This window comes from Lepisosteus oculatus, chromosome 26 (assembly GCF_040954835.1).
Source record: "Lepisosteus oculatus isolate fLepOcu1 chromosome 26, fLepOcu1.hap2, whole genome shotgun sequence".
NCBI classification, from domain to species: domain Eukaryota; kingdom Metazoa; phylum Chordata; class Actinopteri; order Semionotiformes; family Lepisosteidae; genus Lepisosteus; species Lepisosteus oculatus.
Window position 1 is genome coordinate 6310139 of NC_090721.1, and position 26767 is coordinate 6336905.

A 26767-nucleotide genomic window follows, 5' to 3' on the forward strand; every position below is an offset into this window, starting at 1 on the left:
ATAATGTACACGGAGTCGATTTGAACAGAAATGTTAATACTCTCAAAATGCGTTTAATGTCTGTGACGTAATGTTACTATTAGGTTAATTTTACTGTTATATTATTTTTATATAAAAATCCGAAACTCTTAATTCGAGTATATTATCCGGGACAATAATGCGTCTCGATTGATAATTAACAACTCACGCAGACTTAGCTGTCCAATTTACTTTCCCAGTAAGACGCACGTTTCATTTTCAGCACCTTGGACAGGGAAACACGTTCCGTGCAAAGATGTCTCCCCCTACCGTCCAAGGAAGATATTAACAGTCAAGTCCACCTGTTGGTCCTAAACAAAGATAAAACCGCATTTGGTTGAAATAGCTTTATTTCGTGACATTAAACAGTCATGGTTTCCATATACAGACATGACACATTAGAAGATCATTACATTTTAATTAATTACAAAAACGTCATTTACGTCATTTATTAATATAAAATAAAATTAGTACACTATGTACAATTTACACAAGATTGTATAAAAAATAACTGCACGATCACAAAACGTAAGCAACGAGACATCCATCTCCAAACTTACAGGTGAAGCCGTTTGGTAACGGACAGTTCTACAACATTCTAATTAATACAGCAGAATGTTCTATAATTCGTGTTCGTCCAGGTTCACTTTCATAATTCTTTACCAGTGTAAATTTATTACAATAACTTATTTTTTCATATTACTATAATTGCTAATATTTTACAGTTTTTTCCCCCATTTCCCCAAATTGATTTAACACCAAAGGACACATTTTTAGAAGATATTGGTGACAACGAGTACGTGTTTAAAAGAGACATATTTTAAACCATTTCACACCACGAGTTAACATAGCCACATTAAGAAGTCAGTTATCAAATCGATGCTGACTTTTAAAGCACAAGAAATGCTGTATAAACTGTGAAAAGAAAGGGCGATCAGTGTAGTATCATGGTATTAAAGAGAAAAAGTCACTCTGCCGTTACAGTATCGATTACGTACGTACATAATACTGTCACTCTAATTAACGCCTTCATCAAAATATTGTTTCATCTTCAAACTTTCAACTACATGGTTAACAGCAACAAAGCTGGAAGAGGCATTAAAACACTGTAGTGCACTAGATCAATGCTTAGGGTTCATGTAAACCACACCAAGAGTAAAGAACTAGTTAAGGACTTGAACATGAATCCTTCATTACAGACAAACTAGTGTATCACCACTGCGCTCTGACTGGGTACTGCTACACTGCCGATTCAAGCAAGACCCTTTTATACTCTTCTTTCAGCACAGTACAGGACAGCACAGTCCATACAAGTTTCCACTACAACAGCAAAGCACAGAGATTCTGATTGACGTTAGACTACGCCGCAACAAAACCCGTGTCAAGTTCGCAAGTCACAGAGTCTTTCAGTCTTTTAACTGTTGAAATGCCAGGTCCTCACCCAACAGAGGTTTTAAATTCAAGGGTTTCCCTACTTTCCACATAAAGGATGGGAATCAGGACTCCCAGTGCACAGCTTGTTTGAATAGCTGTGAATCGGGCATCACCAGGTGCTGAATACTCCACAGGACGTGTCCTTACGCCTTGAATACATGTGCAATACAAGTGAGAAGATAAAACCTGTTTGTTATTGTGCTTCATAAATACACCATTACCAAGAGCACACGGTTCCCAAAACATGGCACGGACTAAATCGCTATGCAATGGGAACCAGCTTTCCATCACCACCCCTTGCTGAATGACTCTGTTGCTGTGACCCTCTCCAGGATGAGCAGATTGAAAAAGGGTGGATGGTTGGGTGAATGAGGGGATGAATGGGTGAACAGGTGGATAAATTTGTGACTGGATGAATAGCTGGTTGGATGAATGGGTGAACAGATGGATGAATGGATGAATGGCCAGGACTACACTAGTTTCAGAGTCAAGAAGACACCTGGCTATTCCAGCATGAGTGTGTTTAAGCTGCCGATTCCACCTTTAAAACACAAAAGGTCCAATGTACAGTGAGAATAACAGAACCCAGCCGGCCTCAAGTACTGAAATGGATCCAGCTGGGACTGAGGATACCTTTTCTCACTGGGACTGGGGTCTCTCGTTCTCCACATTGACTCACTCAGTTTCGGGGTGCTTTACTGCTGACAGTGACAGAGTAGACAGAGAAGAAGTGCAATTTCTCTATAAAACATGGGGACACCCCAGACACAAGACTCGTATTCTAAGAGTGACACAGCCAGACACCCTCTGCGAATGGAGCAGTTAATGGAGGAGAAGATGGGGAACTCCAGTCTGGGTCCAGGTGGACCAGCATGTCCGCAGTTTTCATTGCAAGTGGACAGAACGTCTGTCGTGAAGAAGAGCATATGATCAAACACAACAGTCTTTTTAGAATGCACAAAGAAAAATATTTTTATTTGATAAATTAACCTTTCCCAAACCGATTCCAGACAACCTGAATTAATCAAACTTCCAAGAAACTATGAGGCCAGAGAGTCACCTTATCGATCAAGTAATATGCAAATAGCCACATATTCTTTTCTATTTAAAAAAAAACACAACTTTCCTTCTTTTAAGGTATAAATGCAACTATAAATGCAAAACGGATCTTTTCTTCACAATGTTAAGTGCTCGAAACCAGCCTGAAGCTGCTCATCACTGGCTTTATTGGAACAATTTAACCAGTTTCTTTAAAGAGACCGGAAAATCTGCAGACACACTGGCCCTCCAGGAGTCTAGTCTTAAGGCGTTGATAATTTAGAGACACCTACAACACCTTCGGGATTGCGGACCCCTGTATGAGATTTAAAGAGTAGCTCAACACAGCTAGCGTAAGGGTCTATTCCTGCTCTAGATTCACAAATCCGATTTAGTGAAGAAGAAGTGAGGCTGAATCCTTAGTCCTGGCTGATATCTTAGGGCTCACGGGTCAAGGTGTCAGAGACTGAGAACAAGCACTCCGATGGCCAGACGTTTGACGTCTACGATTACTGCCATGGAAAATGTTAAGCTTGCAGGGTTTTATAGCCCCTACACCCCAGAGTTCAGACTTGCTTTTTTACAAAAAGGAAGCCAGAAATATTCTTTTTCTTGCAAGAGCGAATTAAAGTAAAGAGGAGTTAAAGACAGTTGCATTTTACCCATTAATATTCAGAATGTGTGAGACATCAAAGATATCCAGGCCCCGAAACACGTGAAATTCAAATAATTTTGAAACTGCAAAATAAGAGCACAACACACAGGGCAACCACTGACAGGATACATCACAATTCATTTTCTGGTTTCGATTTTTAGATAAAGCACGTGACCCTTCAAATAGCAAAAAATAATTAAAACAGGTACTTAAAAAACAACTTTATATCGTTTTCTGTTTTGCCATAATGTTGATCTGCTAACAGTACCCAAAAATACCTATTTACATAACAAAAACTCTTTAAAAAAATCTTCATTATAAAATTTCAGAGTATGTTACATGAGTTATTGAATCCAGTAGGTTTTAATCCTGAAGTGACAACCTTGGTTGTAGCTAATCTGAGGTCGTTGTGTGAATGCGTATACAAGTGTGCATCTCTGCAAAACACTGTGTTTACTGCAATGCCAGTAAGGATTGATTCTGTTCCATCTAGTACTTGTATTCATTGTCACAGTGAGAAAGCAGGGCAAACACCAGGCTTGTCTTTACCGATTATTACAGGCAAAAATAACGCCGACAAAAAAAGACTGAGGACACGATCAGTCGATTTCACCTCTGGCAGAAAAAGAAAACCTCTCAATGCAGAGCACACTGGTTCATGGTTGCTTGTCACTCTGTGCAGACAAGGTTTTAGATGGAATCCTCTTTGTTTTCCTCTCCCCTTTCATTGCAGACAGCAGCTACTACAGGAGTATTCATCACCTGAGACTGAGCGGCATCAAATACATGAATCCCCTGGTTTCAGGAACGCCACAGTATACAGTAAAGATACAGTCTGGAGGGGGCTTTCTGTGGGCACCTAAACTCCACTGGAAGGATGGCAGTGGCAGAGAGGGAACTAAGGGTTTCAATACGAAGTTGCTTTTGCTGACAAGTTTGCTACTTTTCTGTGCAGTTCATTCTACAGTGCACAATACACAAACTGCCCACCACACTCACAGCAAGAGATCTATGCCAGAAAATAACTGCTACAGGTTTCTGAGGTAGCAGAGGATGAGATCACAGAGCAACCAAGGTCTCCTTTTAAAGCATTAGTCTGAGAAATGGCTCACTTTTACTTACTGAAAGCTGATGTTACTGGTGAGGCAGTGATTAGGTACCGTCACCCAGTTGAGATGAAAAGTCCTCACCTGTAGTGGCAACATGAAGTCTGAGCTAGCACCTACTCTCGAGCAGAGGTGAGTGGAAGTCAACAGGCCAAGGACAAAGTAATCCTTCTGGGCTTTTGTTTTTTTAAGGAAAAGCTAGTACAGTTGTACCACAATCACAATCGCCATCCTGCAATCTTTAGGTATCTTAAAAGATGTCAAGCCCAACAGCAGGCATTTTGACTGGATCGGGCAAGAAGGTACTTTGGAAAGCAGTTGTATATTCCAAGAAAAACAATCTCCTGTTTCAGCCAGTTCTCCGTTCCAGATTGGTGGTGGAGACTGAGAATCTGGACAGAGAATCTTCCTCTCACTTCTTAGTTAATTTCAAGCTTAAAAAAAACGCAGAAGCCCTGGCTACCTCCCTACTGAACCAGAAAGCACAACCTAATTCCAGTCTGAAATGCCACATTGAAAATAAAGCCCGACCTCTTTGCAACCAGCAGCAGGAGCACAATGCAATATGAAAGTTCCTCTTTATTTTTGACGGATTGAGCTTGCTTTTGTGAATTTGTGGTTGCCCTGATTACTTGAGAAACTGAGAGTCCTAAAATGATGAGTGCAGCCAGATCATGGAAGAGCTTTTAGGCCAATCCTACTTTTCTTTCTCCTTCTTGGTTTCGCGGCTTGATTTGAGGAAATCACTGCGCAGCAAACGGTAGAAGAGCACGATGTTCATGGCGGTCATGATGGCCATGCCCACGCTGCCCATGGTGTAGCTGAGCAGAGGCACGTTGTCGCGGTTGATCACCAGCCAGCGTGTCATCCAGGCTAGCGTGCTGATGCGGAACACCATGTAGGTGCCCAGGTTGACCATGCTGTTGAGCCGGTACAGGGTGGTCTTGGACAGGCTGGCCATCAGGAGCATCTGCCGCAGGTGCAGGAAGATGGAGTTGATCTCCACCAGCAGGGCCACCACTGAAAAGCCCACATAGTGGCATGTCAGCACAGAGGTCCCGAAGCACATGATCACCTGCAGGGAGGGACAGCAGTAGACAGACCTGATCAGAAAAGCACAAGAAGTTCTCTGTGCATGCATCCCAAAATAAATACTAGACCTGTCTGTGGGGGGGGCGGCGTGGTGTTGCAGAGATTAGCATTGCTGCCTTACAGTACTGGGACCCTGAGTTCAATTTCTGGGGTGCTGTCTGCGTGGAGTTTGCATGTTCTCCCTGTGTTTGTGTGAGTTTGCTCTGGGTACTATGGTTTCATCCCACAGTCTAAAAACATACTGGTAGGTTAACTGGCTTCTGGGAAGATTGACCCTAGTGAGAGTGTGTGCGCGCATCTGTGTCTGTGGGTCTGCCCTGTAATGGACTGGTGTCCTGTCCAGTGGTGTGTACCCTCCCTTTCCTGCTCCGGCTCCCTTGCGATCCTGAATTGGACGAAGTGGTTAAATAATTCCTGGATGGATGGAAAGACATGATGCCACATCTGTAAAAATACCCCAATCAGTCTTAACCCAACCCCTGCATGACACAGAGGTTTGATTTTCCAGATATCACACAAACGTCATGTGCTGTCATAGAAACTACGAGGCCAGATGGTCACCTTATCTAGCAAGTAATAGGCAAACAGAAATTTACTTTTTCTGTTCTGCAAAATTTTACTTTCTTCCTTTTAAGTTGTTTTAAGGTTTCAACAACTGTAAATGCAATACTTTTCTGTCTCTCTTTCACAATGTTAAGTGCCCAAAACTAAGCATCAGAAGACACTAAAGCCAATGTGTAATAAAGTACTATCCACACTGCAGGAGCAACTATAAAAGTGTATATCAGAGTGAATGGTTCACTTCCATTTAAAAAACCAAAAGTACAAACTTCATTGTACTTCCACAAACAGCGTTAATGTTTAGCGAGTATTGCCCAGTCAGGTTAACAAAGTCTTGTTCTGCATGAGCACGAGGCCTGGTAGTGACACATATAAAACAGTATTGCCCAGTATATGTCCATCATAAAATCTTTAGATGCAATTTTATAAAATGGACTCCCCTCAAACATATCTTACATTTTTTAGTTATTAAAAAAAAGAAAGTAATCTTAATGCTCCTTGAATACAACTGTTTTTACTATTGTCACCTTAAATATTCCTTGAGGAGGCAGGGCAGAGTAACTAACAGGAAAGAAGCCACCTTCTTATACTGACCTGTAAGATGCAGGCACAGGTCCAACCACAGCCTGGCCACAGCTAAGGCAGAAGGCAGCCACTTGCGTTTCAGGAAATGACCCAATCTGCACAGCCCACATCTACATTTTGAAATTCTCATTTTCCTTCAAATGTTTTTGTCGGCTACACCAAAGTAGAGTCTGAACCCCAAAGGAAACTTAACGTTTCAGAAACTGGGCGGCTTTTTGAAAAGACAAGAGCTTGGAAAAAAGGATGACCAAATTGAATACCTATCGAATTAGGAAAGCATTCCAGTTTACATCTACCTCTACAGCTTCTGTTGATCCTGCATTGCATGATGTACTACAGTAATACACGCAGTACAGTCAGGGACAGTAGTTTTCCACCATGATCACATAGAGGACAGATACCATTAACTCTGCACTGACTTTTTGAGTCTGGATGCACAGAGCACTGCTACCATTGCCCAAACCATCACCGAAACCCCACTTACCTAGAGCTCTGGCGGTTTTAACCTCAGGCTCTGCTTGAAGGTCATGGCACTTATCCAGTATCACATAACCACATCACCGAGACTTTCATTAAGCCTTTATAATGCAGTAAAGGCTGAGTGCTTTGTGATGCACTAAAGACCACTTACGCAATTAAGAAAACTAATCTACAAAGAGGAGATCTGGGGGTAATTTCCTTGGTTTATTTGTGCATTCCTTATGGTACTTTGATGTACCATTGGGTCAAGTAGTAATGGTACAGCATAGTAACTGGGTTATTAAACTGTGATGCTTTAAAGCACAAATAATCATAAGGAGACAAACATTAAGAACCAGAAACGATTCTTCATGACCATATTTCTTTCATCCGCCCATTTTCTAACTTCTTTATCCAGTATATTTTTAATCTGGCTTTTTAAAAAAAGACATACAGACCAACTAACCACTCTCATAAATGCTGGTAGTATGCTAGGAACAAAATGTGTATGCTACACAACGGGCTGTTGTTTATTTAAGACGGCAGCACCATTAAACATCTTAACAACGGTACTGCTTAACGCTGAGCTCGATCGGCGTTTTACAGCCTTAACAGCAGATTCCACTAGGTGGCGCTCCACACAAAGCTACGGTCTCGGAGTCACAGACTGTAGCGCTGTGTAACAACTAGCTTTCATTCAGTGCAGGGCCAGGCACCCCCTGTCACTCCAGTGAGGGGACAGTGGGTGTGAATCTGTCAGCTGCGAAGGAGACACTGTGGCAATGTTCTCATCTGTATTACAGTGTGACACCTAATAATGCTTCAATCGCCAAAGTGCAGGTATCAATGTAGCCTCACAAAGAACATCACCATTTCAAAACTTCACAGAAGCACACGGACTATTCAGTAGACTGCAAGCTAACCTATTAATTATTTATGATTAGGCTATTTTGTTACATCATTTGAAGTCTGCTAATAATGTATTAATGTAAAAATCAATATTGGTGGGTAGTGTTTCAGTAAAAAACTGCTGTATGCTTTTGAATTACTAAGACATTTTACACCAGATTCATAAATCCGTTTCATATTGAGATCATCATTGCTAGATGAGGTAGGCATATTTGCCTTTTTTGACATATTTTCCGTCTTCAGCGTTCATATTAAGCTTTGATATTGTTATACCACCTGCAATAAGATGGAAGTCATACGAGCCTTCAATCTGGATAGGAGATGCGACCCCGCCTCTCACTGGACCCCTTTCCGGGGCTCTGCTAGCTGTGTGCAAGCAATATGCTCAATCCAGACTGCCACAAGAGCAAGTTTGCAAGGTGCATGACATTGTTTACAAAGCACAACATGTGAAGACACAGGTGGAATCAGTACTTTTTAAACAATAAAGCACTACAGCTTATCAGTGATGACCAATATTGTGGACTTAGTCCTTTTGTCCAAGCAAATAATTGAACTTAAACCTTAAGTGGTTTTTAGTGAAGCCGTCAGGTTTTACAGCAGTCATATAGGCTAGATTAAAAACCCTGCAGTGGAGTAGAAAACAAATTCTAGGTTATCTCCCTGTACGATCTGGTACTTCCATTTAGTTGCCTGTAACAACCAGGCCTTTCTCTGGTACATGAGAATGAGACTCAGGCAAACTTAGATGTCAGGACTGACCCCAGACTATGACCTGGTGACCTCTGGCTGAAGAGGAGTAAATGCTGGGCATGGCTAATGCCTACTGTGAAAGGTAGGTAAAAATGTTAACCCCAGCACAAAACCCTCAACACTAGACACGATAATCCAAGCAACTGGCCAGAGCCAAAGGCAGCGCTAGGAGATTACTGTGATTCAGCATTAGAGGTCTTATTCAAATAATCCCTACTAAACCTGCTTCAGAAGCCACAACAGAGTCAGGTTCTTTTCATTGAGTAATCCTGTTACAAAACAGACTAATCCCAACAGGAACCAAAAGAGCAGGGCCAGCGTTTCCCAGGGTTGATATTCATAGAGGACAGATGTCCAACCACGGATTCTTCCTCATTTTATTCAAGTTTATCATACAATGTTTGCAAAACATTCACATTTTAAACCTTGGTCTTCTTAAATTTTGTAATTTAATCTGGTTTCTCAATATTTTGCCATGTTTTCACCAGCAAGACCACGTGAACACAGGCTGGTATAGCAGTGCATACTGAAAGTACAATTGGTCCATAAAAGGTCAAGGCAAAATACTATGGAGAATCACAGTGAAAGTGGCTAATAACCAAATCAACTCTACCATACCAGCCTTGTATAAGAGTGGGGGCTTTTACAGAGGAAATGAACAGAACACATCACTCAGTGCCCATTCCAAGAGGCGCAACAGCAGCATGTGATTCATTTAGAGTGTGGAACATGCAGCTTTGATGAAGGCATGAGGCCACTCACATGACTCTTGGGGTAAAGGTCACATGTGGGTCTCTAAATCACCCTCAGCCTCAACAGTGCCTGACTGAACCAGTTCGCCTCCGAGTGCCAATTCACACTCGTAGGTAAACAGGAGGTTTCAGGAGCTAATCGTACAGGTGGCGAAAAATGTCAGAAGCTGAAAGTGTCTTTTTTCCAATTCCAATGTGACCGAGCCTTTGGAATCAGAATTGGGGAAACGCACTGGGGAAAAGTTCTACTTGACATCCCTCACAAACAATCATCACCACCCCCTCACCCAGCTGTTATCTCTCATACTGCCTCAAGTACACAAAACTTTACCGAAGGTTAAAACAACAGAAGTAAAAAAGACAGTATTTAACAACTGAACACTGTCCTCAGAATAAACAGGTCCAAACGAAAGAGCGACCAGAGCAGGAATCCGAAATTGATCTGGATCAGAGACAATAACTATTACTATTACTCAGCCCCATTTCAACTCGGCACTCAACAGGGGTTTTTTCTGAGCTCCACGCTGGCTGAGATCTATCAGCCTTGTGCCCCTAGTTTAGGCAGGGTCCATGCCAGCTTGCCAGTGTGCTGCCAACGAGAGGCGGGTCTTCTCTCAGCCCGCAGGAGGAGGAGCAGAACTCCCCCGCGGTGACACTGACACACTTGGCAAGCTGACGTGTTTTGGCTAGCGCATCCCAAACACAGAGAAAAACAAAAAGAGCCCACAGGCCCTTCTTCCATTTCCTCCTAAAACAAAAAAAAAAAACACAAAACAGGTTCTGGCTGCTAAAAGGCGACATATTTATATTAACAGATAATTCTCATGAAAACCTCATTGTAACCTAACCAACCAGTCTAGCAAGACAAACCCCTCTTTCGTGCATTCAATTTTTCAGCGGGGCTCTGTATACGCACATTCAAATGCAGCGGGATGGGAAGAAATGCAATGCATACAAAAACATTTATTGATCAGAACTGAACAGCCAAAATGTGATCATTTTTTCCCAGAGGGCCATGGTGAGTTGGTTGACGATCCTGGCAGGCACAGGGCCGGACTGCCCTGGACAACATGGTAGCAGGACTCGTATACAACTGGTGTACCCCGAGAAACTCATTTGAGTACGCTGCATGGAGAACATGCAAACTCCATGCAGACAAACAGATTTGAACACAGGACCTCAGGAAATTGTGAAGTGACAGTGCAGCCTACTGTGTCACCGTGCTGCAGTTTAATAAAGAAAAGTTATCGCTGAAAAACATATTCACAGCCTCAGTAATGTTACCGTGCAATGTTATTTAGTATAATTTGCTGGCAAGAATTTATGCTTAAGGTCGGCACAGAGACGGCAGGATAGAGCTCGTCACTCACACCTCACAGGTTCAGTTTGGTGGGGGTTGTCTGTGTGGAGTGTGCATGTTCTCCCTCTGTTGACATGAGATTTCGCCCGGTGCTAGTTTCCTCCCAACTTCCATGGATAAAGGCTATGCTAGATGGCATCTCCATATTTTCCCCAATGTGCTTGTGTGCCCATTGATCGACTGGCATCCTGCTCAGGGTGTAGTATTGCCTTATGTTGTATGCAGCCAGGACAGGCTCTGCGTTTCTGTGACCCTCAGTAGGAATAAGCGTCTTTCTGATAATGGGCACACACAAACACCTCACAGACTCCAGGACCGCCCTTGAGATAAACTGGAGGACTCCTTGTTTAAGTTCACGCCGCTGACGGGGACGGATGAACATACTTCTGCGGCCGACTTCAGAAATTAAAAATCCCATGAGCCAATCCATGCTGCGTCTTTGGAAACAGCATGGCACTGACAAATGTGTCGACAACTCATCTGAATGAATAAAAGCTTTTCTGCACAATACATTGTGCAACCAAATTTATTATTGAGCGGCAAAAAAACAGCAACACAAGCCTGTTTCTCAATTCCCAGTCATGGCAGTAGGCTATAAACAAAGGCAAATATCAAAGTCCATTTACTAGTACATAAAGGTATATAGGCACGCTGATTGTAAAGAAAAAAAGATCAGGTTGGGGTCATTGGAAACTCGGGCATTGTGGTATTTGGCACAGAAAACGTGTGTGGAGCTCCTTGCACAACTATCTTTCCCTGCTCACTCCCCCTTCTTACCATCACCCCACTGAGATGTTCCTATCAGACAGACACCCCTGAGCTCCTCATGGCTCCCAAGCAAACTGGTACTTCATCAATGATTAACAGTCGCACTCAAGAGCACTGGTGTTTCCGCAAAACATACTGAAAGAAGGTGCACTTAGCCTTCAGCCATTTCATTTCCACTTTTGCAAAAAGGCCCTTAACCATCTTATCATCTGTTTGGGTGGATTAGGAACACGAAGGTTAGAACTGTGGCGTCTGGTGGCCCGTGCTGTACCCTAAACACAGATTAAAATCTGGATCAGCGTGACCCAGCAGGAGAAGGCGGAAAAAAAAGTGAATGACTGGCTTTTTTTATTGCAGCTCATAATGGAATATTTATTTTAACTTGCTAATCTTTCTTTCACCACCGATTTGTTTTTCATGAAGTAATGGGGTTGCCTGGCAACGGCCGCAGTGTTATGGAAGGAGCTTCTGCTGCTCAGCCCAGTCTTCCTGTTACTTCCTGTGAATCACAATTAATGATAAGCACCACTTACAGGCGTCCTTTAGAGCAGAAGGCCAAGTGTCTGGTCTGATAGTCTCTAAAACATAAGATGGAAGATTTCCTGAAGCCTTTACATAACTTATTCCAACAATCTCTAGAAAAGTTATATACAGTACCCATTATGGCACATTCAAAATGTCTTTCCTAAAAAACACACCTCTGCTTTTCATCATGAAGGAGAGAGCCAGTAACTGCTGAAGAGAAATTGGCCTGAAAAGGGCTCACTAATTCTTCATCTTCCATTTTCCTGGTGTGGTCCCCAGTAACCCCCACTGAGATACACTCACCCCCCCGTCCTTCCTGCTCAGTCACCCCCACACTCACAACAATGAGCCGCATTGTACTTTACACATGTGAAAATAGAACTAGTCCCACCAGTACCAAACTGCGATCTTTCCTGTTGTTATATTTGACTCCTTCTTTTGTCCGCATTTTCTTACAGACTAACCAAAAACTAAAAAAGCAGAAAATCCACTTGGCATCTCCACCTTCATTGTTTTGTAATGTACCCAAGAGTTACATGGATCGTAAGCCATTATCTGGTCCTAAACAAACAGAAATACCTGTCGGCAATAAGATTAAACTAAAAAAGAAACATGCCGATCCTGTCCTGGAACAATTAGGAGACTATAACATAATAAAGTTGACAAATCCCACTCATCCTGCTTGTTTGGTTCCCAGTAGCTCCGTGATCCGATTGAGCCTCATGCTAGTGGCAGCTTATCTCCACTGGACATACAGCTAGACTGGAGAGCTCTGATCAAGGCCAACGGGTATTCTGATGAATAACTCAGATGGGTTCATGCCTCAGTCACCTGCGCTGGGCTCCTAAATGAGTACATTAAAACCTGAGGACAGACTGCAGTTCCCTGCACTGTTAATAGAAACCTGGGTAATGTTTCAGATGAAAAGGCCAAAGCAGGTGGTGGGAAGGTGTTTCTAGGGCAGGGGCTAGTGTACTGGGGAAGGAGCTATCAAAGAGTGTGGGTGGACATGGTGCTTAAAGAGCTGCAATTAAAAGCATTTCCTCCCAGTTACTGTAGAAACCACATTTGCTGCATGCAAAAACAGAATTCAAAAGCATTCTTCCCATACAGCCACACCTTGTTCTGCATACATACAGTACATGGGCCTTTGCAAAGCAATGTTAAACCAATCTGTCCCTCAGATAAATGGATTCCAGGGCTCTACCCACAGTTTCCATGTAAAAATATCTGTGCCTGCTATTAATCACATTAGATTTGGCTTCTCTAACAGAGTGGTTTCAGAAAAGCAATAATTGCCTGTATCAGGAATGCGATCAAGCGCATTGAGTCTGATCTGATTCACTGATGCATCACGCGTCTGTGGCACAGATTATCTCAGGAATTATGCACCAAAGCTTTTTTCTATCTCCGACTGCCAATCTGCAGTTTTGAGACCTTTGCTGATGCCAATGTTTTTCTTCCTCACTCTGTACACTGACTTTCTTTATGCTCAGACCTATGACTACGGTCACTGAAAATGCAAAACCTTGTCAAGTGCCAGACATGCATTTGTCAAACAAGTTCCAAACAACTGCATTCATTCTGATGGAATACACCCAGGCACCACGCCTGGGTCACATGTGAGTCTTGACATGTTCAAATGAAAATCCAGGACCGGACCTAATCTGTGTGGCATCTCACCGCACACAATCCACCACTGAAACACTTCCAGCACATTTAAAACCTCTGTTGGAGTGACCATGTAATAAAGACATTGAACACTGCTGAGCAATTGTACTGTTTAAAGTTTTTTCCAATCTCACAGGCTTGACTGCATTCAAAATCAACATTATTTTTACTGTCTGCAATTACCCTAACAGTTTTATAAAGTGTTAGATGTTGGGGCCATTGTGGCCGCAGATGGCAGCAGAGGCCCCACCAGGAGGCCTCAGTTCCAGCTCAATTCAGCCAAGAGCATATGGGCACCATATGGGGGGGGGGGGGGGTTCTGTCTGGGACTGTGCAGCCTGAAAAAAAAAAAACACCCTTCCTGTTCAAGTCCCAGTGCCAGACTCCAGCCACGTCATTCACACACCAATAAAGATTTATTTTTAGCCAAAAGAGTAGCTTTCTCTTCGTCATCATCTGGCTGGCCGTGGGTCTTTCCACCCCTGTATTTTGGACATATTTATTCACACTGTTGTTGAGATGAATGTACCCAGACCTGTACCTTTCACTTTTTTTGCTACAATTCTCCCACTTAAAACACACAACTTCCACGTTTCTTTAGACGCAGTGAATCATATCAAGCCACTTAATATCACTGCCAACCATTACTGTGGCATTCAGAATTAACTGCAAAAACAATCCTTGGAGTTTGCAGAGAAATAAGGTCTTTGGATTCTTTAGGTTATTTGCCACTTTTTCCTTTTCACGAACAGCGTTTTGTGAGAAAGCTTTACTGCCTCACCACAGTGCTGTTCCACTGGAAATATCCACAAATGTCTTTACAGATGTGGCTCGGTACTACTGAAGGGCAGCACCAACAGTTGCAGAGTCCTGTATAAATCTTTGATTTGAGCTGGAAATGTTGCTTTTTATTTGATTTTCCAGGTCCATAAAGGTGCCAGTTCTCACAACTCAGATCTCATGAAAAGTGAGGGACGGCTCTCTCAAAAGAGAGCGCCGCACTCCATAAAGGCAGGGCTAGAAAACCCACCCGACACACGCAGATTTAGCATTCCGGCTGGGAATGGAATGGGATGTTTACATTCTCTCCGGAGATGCCTGCGAAATTTATGGACTGATTTTTTTCCCCCTCCTGAGGAAACACATTAGGTCATAGGAGGAACACTCCACTTAACCTCTACGATTTTCCCTCCCAACATTCCAGCTCTTGGAACACAACATCCACAGAAACAGCTCTTTTCTCAGACGCAGGAAAAATCGTGCTCCTGCCTCTCAACGGACAGCATTCCTGCATGCTGACACACCCCTTTCTGCCCTTTCTCTGCGCCCCACCATTACAATACTCGGCTGCGAGCGCTCGCAACTCAGAAAGGAGGGCTGCAGACATAGGACGTCTTCTGCGTCTACTCTTCTGATCGAGGCTTCACACAAACCTTTCACGCTCACGATTTGGAATGTGACCATCATAGATGAAGTAATTTTCTCGGAATTGCTTCTGGACAATATACAAGAATCCTCATCACTGAATGATTCACTCATATTTTCTTCACAGAACGCAGCTGATACCTTGAAAGCGTTATCATATGAATCTAGTCCCTTGTGCACGCTGTGTACTCTAGGTGCTCAAGGGATCTTATTACATGTTCACATACTGTAAGAACACTTGCAAACAAGACGAAACCTTCGTGCCTTTGTCTCCCAAACCTTCTTTTCTGTCTGTTTCTTTGTTTTACACTTTTGGTTAACATGTTTAAAGTTACTTGAAAAAAAAGACAGTCAGGCCTCCAACAACAAAATCACAAGGCAAATCCCGTGCCTTTTCATGTGTATCTGCAGCATGCCAGTGTCTCCTTGAGGAAACCCCATGCTTCAATTAAGAAACTCAATTATGATTGATAAAAGTTGGATGAGAGCAATTTCTGGAAAAAGGAACATAGTTTCACTAAAAGAAACAAACTGCTCCCTTTGATGTGCAAACGTACATACATAAGTTCCAAATTTTATCGCCTCCCTCCCCACCGAAGATGAGCAAAACGCTTCTCTTTTTACCTCAAGACCTGCTTGCAAAAAAAGAAGCAGGTTTTCAACTGAACACTGAACCAGCTCTCAGTCGCTTTCGCCACTTTTCAACACCTTCAAACTGTTTAAAAGCAAACTAACAGTGGAAGGAGTCTCAAAATCATCCAGTGCCGGGGCTTACAACAACTTGAGAAATTACAAACGCTATAAATGTCTTTATCCTACTCCATCATGGCATGATGAGGGTCCAACTAAGCATTTTAACACCTGTGTGGTTTGCAACAGCAACAGTCTTGAAGTAGGGATAGGGAGTTCCCTATGAAGCTCAAGCAAAATATTAAGTTACAGATTCATCTGCCTAATACCTTTGTTTCAAAATCACTGCCTTTTCATGCCTTTATTTTGTGATTATATGTAAAAGCAGCTTCAGTAAAAGAGGCCTAGTGCTCTGGCCTCTCGTGCAGAAAGAGCAGCTTCCCGATCTTGAGCGCACTGGATTGTACTGTGAACTGCTGGGTCTGACCTCACGCGTTGCTATTTTTTGTCCAATATAGCTCTGGACGCCCGAGTGCGGAGAGATCAACAAAATCCCCACTCTTGCACAGGCAGCAGGACTTCCCGTTTCCTGAAAGCAGCTGTGGGGGTGGGGTGCGGATTGCGTTACTGCTGGCGGTCAGCCAGGACACAAGAGGCCGTGGAGTGGGAAAATTCTCCACACCTTCTCCGGCTCTCTTCGGCATGGCCAGCCCTTTTCTTTGCAAGGATCAAGGTCAGTTCTTGGCCAAGGAATGTATGAATGGCCCTATGGAGACAGAACGTGGACTGACACTTAGGGCAGGGCTTCCCAGACCTTTTCAGCTCATGTCCTTATTTCTGAGGGCACCCCAAATGACTTTAAATTAACAAACGTTGCTACATATAAGGTTTAGTCTGGACTGAAACAGACTACAATTATAATGAGAAATGCAGTGTTTGGCTTCATTTTTTTTTCCTATTGTAATGTGAAATGTGAGCATGTCTCAGAGGGCATAAAGTGAACAAAGCTCCTGATTCCCACTTTTTAAACCCGGTCTCTCCCTCCTGCTTCTGCAGCATGCCTGAGAGTATGCCACAGCTCCTAGTGTGGGAAGCCCTGCTGAGTGGAGCAGTGCAGGTGGACAACACTACCCTAGCAGCCCACACCTGAGCTAAAGAGAGATGGCTTTTTGATCATTCAAACCTGCATGGCTGGCAGGCCAGCTCACCAATGCACCTTGGGAAATGTAGTTGTTTATGGATAAGTGATACTTTATCAAAATAATTTTGTCCTAGATGTACAGATGCATAGATGTTTCTGTGATGTAGGGCACACAAAAATGATTAGAATGATAGGAATGTATTAAATCAACGTCTTATTCAAGGGTGCATACAGTATGTGAAAATACTATCAGTACGTCCATAAAAAGATGTAAGCAAAGGAAATCAAACAACAATGCCATGCAATTTCACAAACAAACGGAGGAAGAAGACTGTTAATATGCTGAAGTACAGTGCACACCATAACTAATGTAAAAACAATACAAAAAATGCAATGGGAAAATCAAATATAGTAAAGGGATGATTCAGACTTGTCATCTTGGTAGTTTTCTTTTTTACTGCAAAAGAAGGGTATTAGGTTGAGGACACAGCCAACCTCTGAGCATATGTGATGAGGGAGTGTGATTTTCACACTCTTTAGTTCAATTCTGGAAGGCTCTTCTTCAGAAGCACAGCAGCAAGAGAAACACAAAGGAAGATGCAGTAAGTTTGTTTCCCCAGCAGAGCAAAGAGAGAAGAGATGACGTAATGTGGCTTAGAAGTGGTCAAGATACTTTTGGGAGGCTTCCAGAGAACCTTTCCGCTGTATTTTTAGATGCTTTCACCAAACGAGACAGCAGAAAAAACATTCTTTGAATGCTTCATCCTGGTTGGCGGTGCTTCGGAAAAAATAACCAGCTCCTTTTTCTTTTTAGGAAAACAGAAGAAGTTCCAAAACCGAGTTTTTGATGGGTTTCTTTGTGCAGGTGTGTTGCACCATAGAGCTTAAATGTGCCTTAGGGAATAAGTGAAATCACTGTGCTGGGTGCAGTTAAAATACTCAAACAGACAATGAGCAAGGCACACCCATCCCCTTCATCGGTGATCAGAGCCAGATTGATGAGCTGACCTTAAAAATACAAGGGTGTGTATTCCTGAACCAGACTGAAGAGGGCTTAGCGCAGTTCAGTCGGTCAGTCACCGAGATCAGACTTTTCCATACTTTCACCAAGAAAATGCAAACCTGCTAACATACTACACAGTAAAAAGCATTGAATGAACATATGCAAACATTCAAATAAAGGTCATTTAAGTTTTTTGCTTCTACTCCACTGATTATGTTTCACACTGCTGTACACAACTTGTTGTTTCTTGCTTGGGGTTCTTGTAACACTGTACACAGAGACTCAATGGAAGACACAGGCAGGCCTCAAGAAGGATGTGCTTGCCACTGTCTCTGTTGCATTCATTTTAAAAGCTTCATACCTGAACAACTTGGGAAAGAAATGCCAGGTTTGTTCTTGGGAATGAAAGAATACTCGACACATGATCTGACTTCAAGACGTCCAGCACAAGGGATGACTGGCCTGAGTTTTGAATGAGAAGCATCTGTATGTTTGCAAAAAGAAGCCTAGTCTGAACAGCAACATCCTGCAACATCACACCATTGTGATTCAAGCACCAAATGAGAACAAAGTCACAGTGAATATGCATAGAGCTCATTCTAAAGAGATTTCAATGCGCTATGAGATAGTACACATTATCCGACACTCAAACGTAGGAGCTATTCAGCACTGTTCAAGTGGGCAGAGTGGCAAGAGGGGCTCAGACATACAGCAATTCTTCCTGAGCTGAGCTTTCTAATAAGGGAGAGGGATGCTCTTCCACCTGATTGATCAACTCATATTCTATCAATCTTCAATCCAGCCCTGTGTTGATGCAGTGTGGAGTGTGTGATCTACACAGCATACCAAATCTTGCAGGATGGTTTCATGGGTCATGGGTAAAGAGAAGTACTCCTTGCGTAAATCTTCCAGTCCTCCCTTATTTTAATGAATTCTACAGAGCTCCAGCAATAGGTATCAAATAAAGTAACGCATGTGACATATCTGCAATGGTGAATGAGTGCTAAAAAGATCCATCAATGTAAAATACGTACAGTACAACAGATTAACAGACTAAATAAATTAGTGAATAACATTGCTAGTATTAGTACTTATGTCTGCAGCAGTAGTTAGACGTGAAAAACGGGACTAGTTGTGAGGTTCTTTTTTTATCAAAAACAGGACAGACATGCAACACAAGTCTGATTTTTTTACATGGAATCTCAAATTTCCTAGACATCTCAAGATTCTAGTGGATCTCGAATTCCTTATGGAGCCCCATGTGTTTTTAAAAACACATTAACAGGAAAGGTCTGTGCTCCCATGAATGCGTCTCTGTTACCTAACTCCTGAAGAGACTTACCACCATGTGGTGAAAAAGGAGCTCCCAGGACTGGTGTAGCTTCTGATACAAGACCATGTCAAAGAAGTCATAGATGAAGTAGCCTAGAAGAAAAGAGAAGTACAAGGTAGATCAAAGGGCCAAATAATTACTACATCCGAACCTCACCATCGGTCTCGCATGCAATCATGTGCAACTCTAGGAAACTCATTCCTATGTGTCCATAATAAAAAGTCCACATTTTCCCCCGTTCACTTCACCCATAAAACTAAAAGCAAACCAGTCTTGTGCTTTTCCCTTCATGTATGCAATAATTGATATGGTTTTTCTTTAATGCAGCAGCCATCTTTGACATTTCGCAGTTGCTAGGCCCAGGCTACCATGGCGACACCATGGAATGGTTTCCAAGATGTCAGTTCCAGGCTGCTATTTATATCTGTCGCCCACTAACAGTGTCTCCATGGTGACAGCATTCTAGAATGGGGGAAAATGGGTCGTTGCATAGGGTACAAGCTTATGGAGGGACTGATAAGGCTTAAATAATAAATGATGAACAAAACAATCTCTCTTGGAATATGAGACACGACGATCATCTTCGCAGCACATGCAAACGCAGAGTTTTTTCAGTTACGTATATATTGATACGAATATACGGACATAATTTCTTTAATCGCATAGAAATCACATCCTATAACCTATTTAAAATTCACATTCCAAAAAATCTACTCTCCACTCAATTTATACTGTTATGTCCATCAGGTTACCTTGGAAGCAATCCAGATGTTCCTATTCTCCATGTGTTTGCAGGAGTGGAATTAAACAGAGATGGGCCATTTGGGTAGCATAGCTGCAGTGCTCATTTGCAATCCGAAAAGAAAGTGTTGAGGCTCCTTAACCGCAGACAGATCCAAAATGTGTAAGGAGACTCAGGGGACAGAGAGCAGAAAAGAGCTCTGGAGAGATATGTGTATTATAAGGGTCTGACAGCAATTAGACACTCTCTGAAACATCATCACGAGACGATCACAGCCAGAAGCATGTGAACTAGTGAGCAGAGTGAGCATGTGAGCAGAACTAGTTATGCTGTGATAACTGAAGGGTAATGACAGAACTTCCAGGAACATTCATGGAAATTCAAAAGATGGGACTGGTCTCAAAGCTACCAACGCGCAACATCTGCAGGCAGAACCATCCTTCATAGTGGTCCTGGTGCCAGTAACCTACCCCGCTTCTCATAGGAAACAAACCCGAATGACATATCATAGTGAGGGGTTGCAAAAGCACAACGCACATTTCAAAATTCTTGAAACCTCAAAGCAAAATCATTTCCTGTACTCAGACTCTCAACCCACACGGTTTTTATGAGGGGGGGGGGAAAAATCGACCTCACAAAAGCCAATTCCATGCTAATGCGCGCATGAATGATATTTTCTGTATTCAAGGAATAAATAAATCCAGAAGAGTCCAGGACACTTATCAATGACTTGCCTTTGCAAGTGCTCTTCAGCACGTTTGTATCGTAAATACACCCGTCATCCTTGCAGGTATCATCTCCACCACACAAAGCTCATTTCCTCTAATGACGCAAGGACAGCAGGAGCCACGTCACAGCACAGGCCTTCACCCAGACGCCCAGGTGCGCATCTCAGCGGGCCTCAGAAACGAGACGGCGATTCGCTGTTTGCCAAGCGGTTATTTGAATGCCTTTCACAGGCCGATAAGGCAAGGCTTCCTGAAGAGTGACGTAACCGAAAGAGAAACTTCTGTAGTCAAAATCTTTCCTTCTGTGAAGTACACATATGATAACATCCCCCCTTATCTGTTTTCTCTGTGCATTGGCAGCTGCGAAGTGCTTTTAGTGACTAAATGCCATCACGGCCTGTAGTTCGTATTCTACATCTAATTAACCACACATCGCAGGACTTTTTGAGTTAAGATTTTGGGCTCCTTAATATCTATGAAAAGAAAACACTGTTGTACTAGAAACCAAGCACCCTGTGTCCTCTCTCCCGTATTGGCAATGAGAGCCATGTTGAACAGCTTTTTGGAGCCACAGCTGTGTGTGTTATCCATGTATGGGACAGCTCTAAAAGTCAATACAGCATCTCAAATGGCTTAAAGGAGTTCGCTGGGGCGGAACGGTGGCTCTGTGGCTAAGGATCTGCGCCTGTGACTGGAAAGTTGCTGGTTCAAATCCCACGGCCGGCAGAGGAATCCTACTCCAGTGGGCCCCTGAGCAAGGCCCTTAACCCTAACTGCTCCAGGGGCGCCGTACAATGGCAGACCCTGCGCTCTGACCCCCAGCTTCACTCCCTGTCTTGTGTCTCATGGAGAAAAGCTGGGGTATGTGAAAAGACAAATTCCTAATGCAAGAAATTGTATAGGGCTAATAAAGAAACATTATCATTATTATTACAAATGAAGCCTTCAAAGGCAGCTGTTATCCTTTCCTCTGACCACACTGGGAGAGAAGGAAGTCTGTGATCTATAGGCGCCTTTGTAACTGTGCGAACAGAAAAAGAAACTCTGTTTCACGTTAAAGTAAAAAGAGGAAGGCTTGTTTTGAGCTGCAGCCCATTCTTGAACGGTCATGTGATCTGAAGGGGGCGACCCCGTGCCTGGGACAGGCGATAAAGCCCCCCATTGATCGAGGCAAATCCCTGCCAACGCCCGTTGGGTGGGACTCTTCCAAGAATGGGAAAAATCCCAGGAATCTGCAGAATCTCAGCTGCCCAGCTTGCTGCAGTCAACAAGAGCAGCTTCAGAAAGCTGTCTTGCCAGTTTGGTAAGATAACAAGAGGGCATATTGGAAGAAAGTAGAAAGAAAAAGTAGAACAAATAATATTTGGAATTCTGTGCTGGCAGTCATCCTCTGCTATGTTAAATATTCTCACCTTCCTACGTAAATCTGAAGTTAAGCTGCTTGGAATTTTGGCTACATTTCTTAAACCGCCCTTGAGTTCTTGAGGACAGTTTGTTGAATGGGAAAGGATCGGGGACTGATCTGACTGCTGTGTACTTGTTAACTGCAGTACTTCAAGGTTGTAAACGAAGAAGTAAATATAGACAATCGCAACATGAACGGAGGCCATCCATCCCTTGTGGAATCGCTTTATCCAGTTCAGGTGTAGGGAGAGCTGCAACCTCTCCCAGTATCCAACAGGTGCAAGACAGGATACATCCCTGATGGGAAGCTAGGCCATTGCAGGGCACACACAGACACAACCACGCGCACACACTCACACCAGGGCCAGTTTTCCCAGAAGCCACTGAACCTACCAGCTGGTCTTTGGATTGGGGGAACAAACCATTGCGAACATCAAGCTCCACACAGACGGCACCACAGCAATGGAACCCAGGGCCACAGCACTGTGAGGCTGCAACGCTGACCACTCCATCCCATACTGGGGGGGTCTGACAGCCCCTTCCCTACAGACCCTACAGATGAGTTTTCATTCTTCTCAGCCAGGTGGGTCGCCCTAGCATTAAGCTTCGTGTACAATACACATCTCTTCTCTGCCTTAATTATGGTGGAACTGAAATACGGAAGTACTGAGGCTGACATATGGGATGGGTTATGCTTTTTGTAAATTTTTAACATTTATTTCACACCTAAAGACATCAGACCAGGGTCACAAAATCCGTTGTGAAATACTGCATTGTGACATCTGCATGTCGTGAATTCTTGAGAAACTGAGGTCCATTATGTCCTACGACAGCAATGGTTCATTTATCTTGTTGCTAACCATGCAAAACAAAACTCTGAAACAACGACCACATCGATGACTGGTGCAAAAACCAAAATGTTGTGCTGTTCTAGGCTATTCTCACCTGTTTCATGTTTAATGATTTGTGCTCAGTGTGCTTTCCTATCTGGTGTCACTTCTACAAATTACTGGACGGCGCCTTTTCATTAAGCGTCTAATAAACATTCCATTAATGAACAATGCTCTACAATTTGAGGTGGATCTAGAGAGTTAATAAAGCATCCATGTATAGCAGGGATCCTACTGGGTCCTACTGGACACAGAGCAGCTTCATACCTGAAAGACTGCATAAAGTCACAGGCAATCCTGTGCAAACTTACATATTCCAGGCAGAAGTGATGTAACCAATACTACTGAAATCTCTCAAGCAGAAATGCTGCCCAATATGGTGTGTTTTACAATCAGCGCTTGAATTTGACCCGGTGGAGACTACAGCAACAACAACAAAAAAAAAGTCATTTATCGTTTCTGCTTAAGAAATAAGGCCTTTTCAACGCCCAAGATGAAATCGCTTGGGCAGACCCGCGGTACTACAACCTGCGTCAACAATCTCCGCGTCTTCTCTAATAGCAGAAGCGCGGACTGCCCCGCCCAACTCCACGTGTGTGATTTTGTAACAAATGCTCCACGTGATGTCAAAGACGCGTGTGACTCGAAATTCTTTCCTAACACGCGTATCTGCAAAGGACCACGGCATTTGAAATTGTAAAGTTCATGGCAGATGAACATCGTCTTTATCGACACTCACCTATGGATATCGACACCAGCGCATGAGAGAAACTGGAATGGGTGGAGATCAAATCTTCAGCCATCTCAGGGTGTAGACAGAAACTGTCGGAATTGAAAAACACGTTGGAGAATAACATCTTCTTTAGAATTCACCTCCACGGTTAATACAATAGTTGCATACATATCAAACGTATCTGTGGTTCAATGTACAGTAAAGCATTTGGGAATGGTTCCAACCAATTACTAATCGTCTGCCAGTAATTCAGCGTTCTTGAACAGCAAAGGGGGGTGTAATCAGTAAGGACCTCGCAGCTTCGCAAGAATGGAGAGTAACTCGCGTCCTTCTTGGGAAAACGCAATTTGCGATCCTCCGTGAAATTGAAGTTGATACCTCCTGCTGCCGTAGATAGCGTTAACGGTAGTTTTGAATATGTCTAAACACTAAAGCAAAACCGAAAGTACTGTTTAAGGGCTACTTGGTTATCATTTTTCACAGAGAGCGCGACATGTGTATTATGATGCTGGAGCGACAGACTACGAGTCACAACCATTCTCCGATCAATATGCCTGTGGACGGGAGAAAGCGAGGGTGTATTTATAATTGAATTCTGATCTTCACAATGTCAGGTTCTGATGGGATGCACAAAATAATAATAACGCACCATGCACGGGGGCGATACGCTACTCACCAAAGCACAGCCCAGATTCCCGTAATCAAGCTGTGAATGAAAGACGTCGAGATGTTCCTCCATTTCCATGTGTTTCGGCGAGCTGTTTCTGGAATGGGCAACTTTGCCAGTCCATTATTAACGAGTCTGAAAACCCCCACGGAGCCTCCCACGGTTAAAACCACAGCGCTCAAATCCATCTCGCACCAGAGGTCTACAAATCAATCCGTTTTCGAGAATACAACGTGCCAGACCACGCACGTACAGGAGAAAGGCTGTTTCTGGCTTTTGCTATTTTATTGAACGAAACATGCTGACATCAAGTATTACTTAAAAAAATAATAAACTCCCGATTCCAAGTTCTCAAAAACTCAAATCAAATTCCTTTTATAATAAATTGACAGAAAAAAAAACCTTGCTATCATTACACAACATCCCGCGTTTTGTCCGTGGAAAAGACAGGCAAACCTGTTTTGGACAAATGTCTTTCCTGCATAAATGAATGACTATTTGTAAAACAAAAAAGTCTGGTCTAATCCCCGGCTACGAGTATGGGCTAAGAATACGATGTCGCGGATATATAATGCACATTACCAAACCCACTCTTTTGCTTGTGTAACTTTTTACTTAACAGTAACCAAACAACAGAATCCCCGCCCTACTCACTCTCAAATCACATGGGCGTCAAATGTCTTTTTGACACCGCCTCTCTGAGGGATTATGGGAGTTGTAGTCCTTTTCAGCAGCGATTCCGCGCAGTCGAATTGCAAATGTTTTTTTTAAAAAAACAATCAACATAACACGCAACTCATATATATGTTAAAATGTACTGTTGTTGATTTTCCTTTCTTTTTCTAATCTAAAACATATTTTTTAAATTTCAGACATTCAAGCTACAACAAAGAATTCGAGGGTTAATTACACAATGCCAAAGCAGAGCTGTAATGTGTTTTTGAGAAGATCAGAGGTGAAAAGCGTCCATTTAATTGTCAAGTCTCGTCACAGAGCGACGCAATTTGGGTGTGGGACAGCGGGTGTCAGGTGACTAGTTGTTATGCCTTGTTCTATGGATCGGAAGTGCATCCTACACCTGGTCGCCTGCGTTGCAGCTGGTTTGTCAGTCAGCCCTAGGCTGTGAGATCTGCCCGCAGACAAAAGGACCCTCCACAGACGAAACTGGAGGAGAAATAGCTCGCACCACAGCACCCAGCAGAGGGGAGCTGGAGTCTATCCCAGCTAGCAACAGGCGCAAAACAGGGTACACGCTGGATGAGACGCCAGTCCATCACAGGGCCGACACAAGCACCCACTTCTCAGAACCAGACCAGACCGGACCAGATCTCCCAGAAACCAATTATCCTCCCTCTGTCTTTGGACACTGGGAGGAAACCAGAAGGATACCCATGTCAATGTGGGGAGAACATGCAAACTCCACCCAGATAGTGCCCCAGGAATTGATCCCAAAGCCCCAGTACTCCGAGGCATGAATGCAAACCACCGTCCCACTCTGCTGCCCTTATTCAAAACAAGTTAAATGTAAAATCTAATTGGAAAAATAAATCAAGTAGTTCCGGTGGGTAGCTGCGTCAGCATGCGTAGGCTGCAAAGGAACAAGTAATAGGTTTATTCCAGGCTGAAAAGAGAAGACAGAAAACACAATGTTTCGGCCGTGGAGCCTTCTTCAGGTGTGAGCCCGAAACGTTGTTGTTTTTTTCTTATTTTTTCAGAATGGAATAAACCTATTACAAAATCAATCAAGGGCGATTTGCCCAATCATTGTGAGGATATGGGTTATGATCGTCCTTATCCCCGTAACCCCTATAATCAGAAAAAGATCATGAAGGCAACATCAATAGTAGTGTCGCTGAAGTACGTAAGCGACAGAGCGGCTCTGTGTCGTAGAGTGTGGCGACATCTTGTGGGGATTTCGGTGTTTGTGCACGTACAATAGTTTCTGTACGGCTGACACCTGTTGTCCTTAAACAGGACAAGAGACAACAACAATGCCAAGTGTACACTAAAGTTCGTTCAGTACATGATCTTTGGGCTCCGCTTTTTTCCAAAGCTAGTTTAGCTAGCTTCCTTTATTTGGTCCTGTACGTGCTGTGAAGATAACCGACGTCTCTGTTCTGTTACGGACTGTTGTTGCAGCTTTATACAGGCTTGCGCCTGTTTTTACGGTGTAAAAGCGGTGTATTTACCTTTCCGGGAACCACACCTGTTCACCGCTGACCTCTAAGCATGAGGTTAGTGAAAGTGGACGGATGCATATTTCATTGAATATTATGAAGGCGACATAGACATTCAGAGCGGTACGGTGACGCAGTTGATAGCGTTGCTGTCTTGCAGCGCTTGGGTTCAATTCCATACCTGGGGTACTATCTGTGTGGAGTTCGT

The 26767-nt window shown here is 43.2% G+C and overlaps 1 protein-coding gene across 1 annotated transcript; it reads right to left on the reverse strand.

The window, feature by feature from the left end:
• Nucleotides 1-350: 350 nt before the first annotated feature.
• Nucleotides 351-25046, reverse strand: tlcd2 (TLC domain containing 2). Its single transcript, XM_006640877.3, has 4 exons — nt 24392-25046; nt 23722-23804; nt 19228-19310; nt 351-5326 (listed from the first exon to the last, which is right to left on the reverse strand). Exons 1-4 carry the CDS (start codon nt 24568-24570, stop codon nt 4949-4951), a joined length of 723 nt encoding a protein of 240 aa, XP_006640940.1. The 5' UTR covers nt 24571-25046; the 3' UTR covers nt 351-4948.
• Between the last annotated feature and the right edge of the window lie 1721 nt (nt 25047-26767).

What these genes read in the sequence shown, in the direction of transcription:
- tlcd2 (XM_006640877.3), bottom strand. Translation starts at nt 24,570, where the DNA reads ATGGATTTGAGCGCTGTGGTTTTAACCGTGGGAGGCTCCGTGGGGGTT. An exon ending in GGAATCTGGGCTGTGCTTTG is followed by an intron (nt 23,805 to 24,391) that starts GTGAGTAGCGTA and finishes CAATTCCGACAG; the next exon opens with TTTCTGTCTACACCCTGAGA. An exon ending in TCCTTTTTCACCACATGGTG is followed by an intron (nt 5,327 to 19,227) that starts GTAAGTCTCTTC and finishes CCCTCCCTGCAG; the next exon opens with GTGATCATGTGCTTCGGGAC.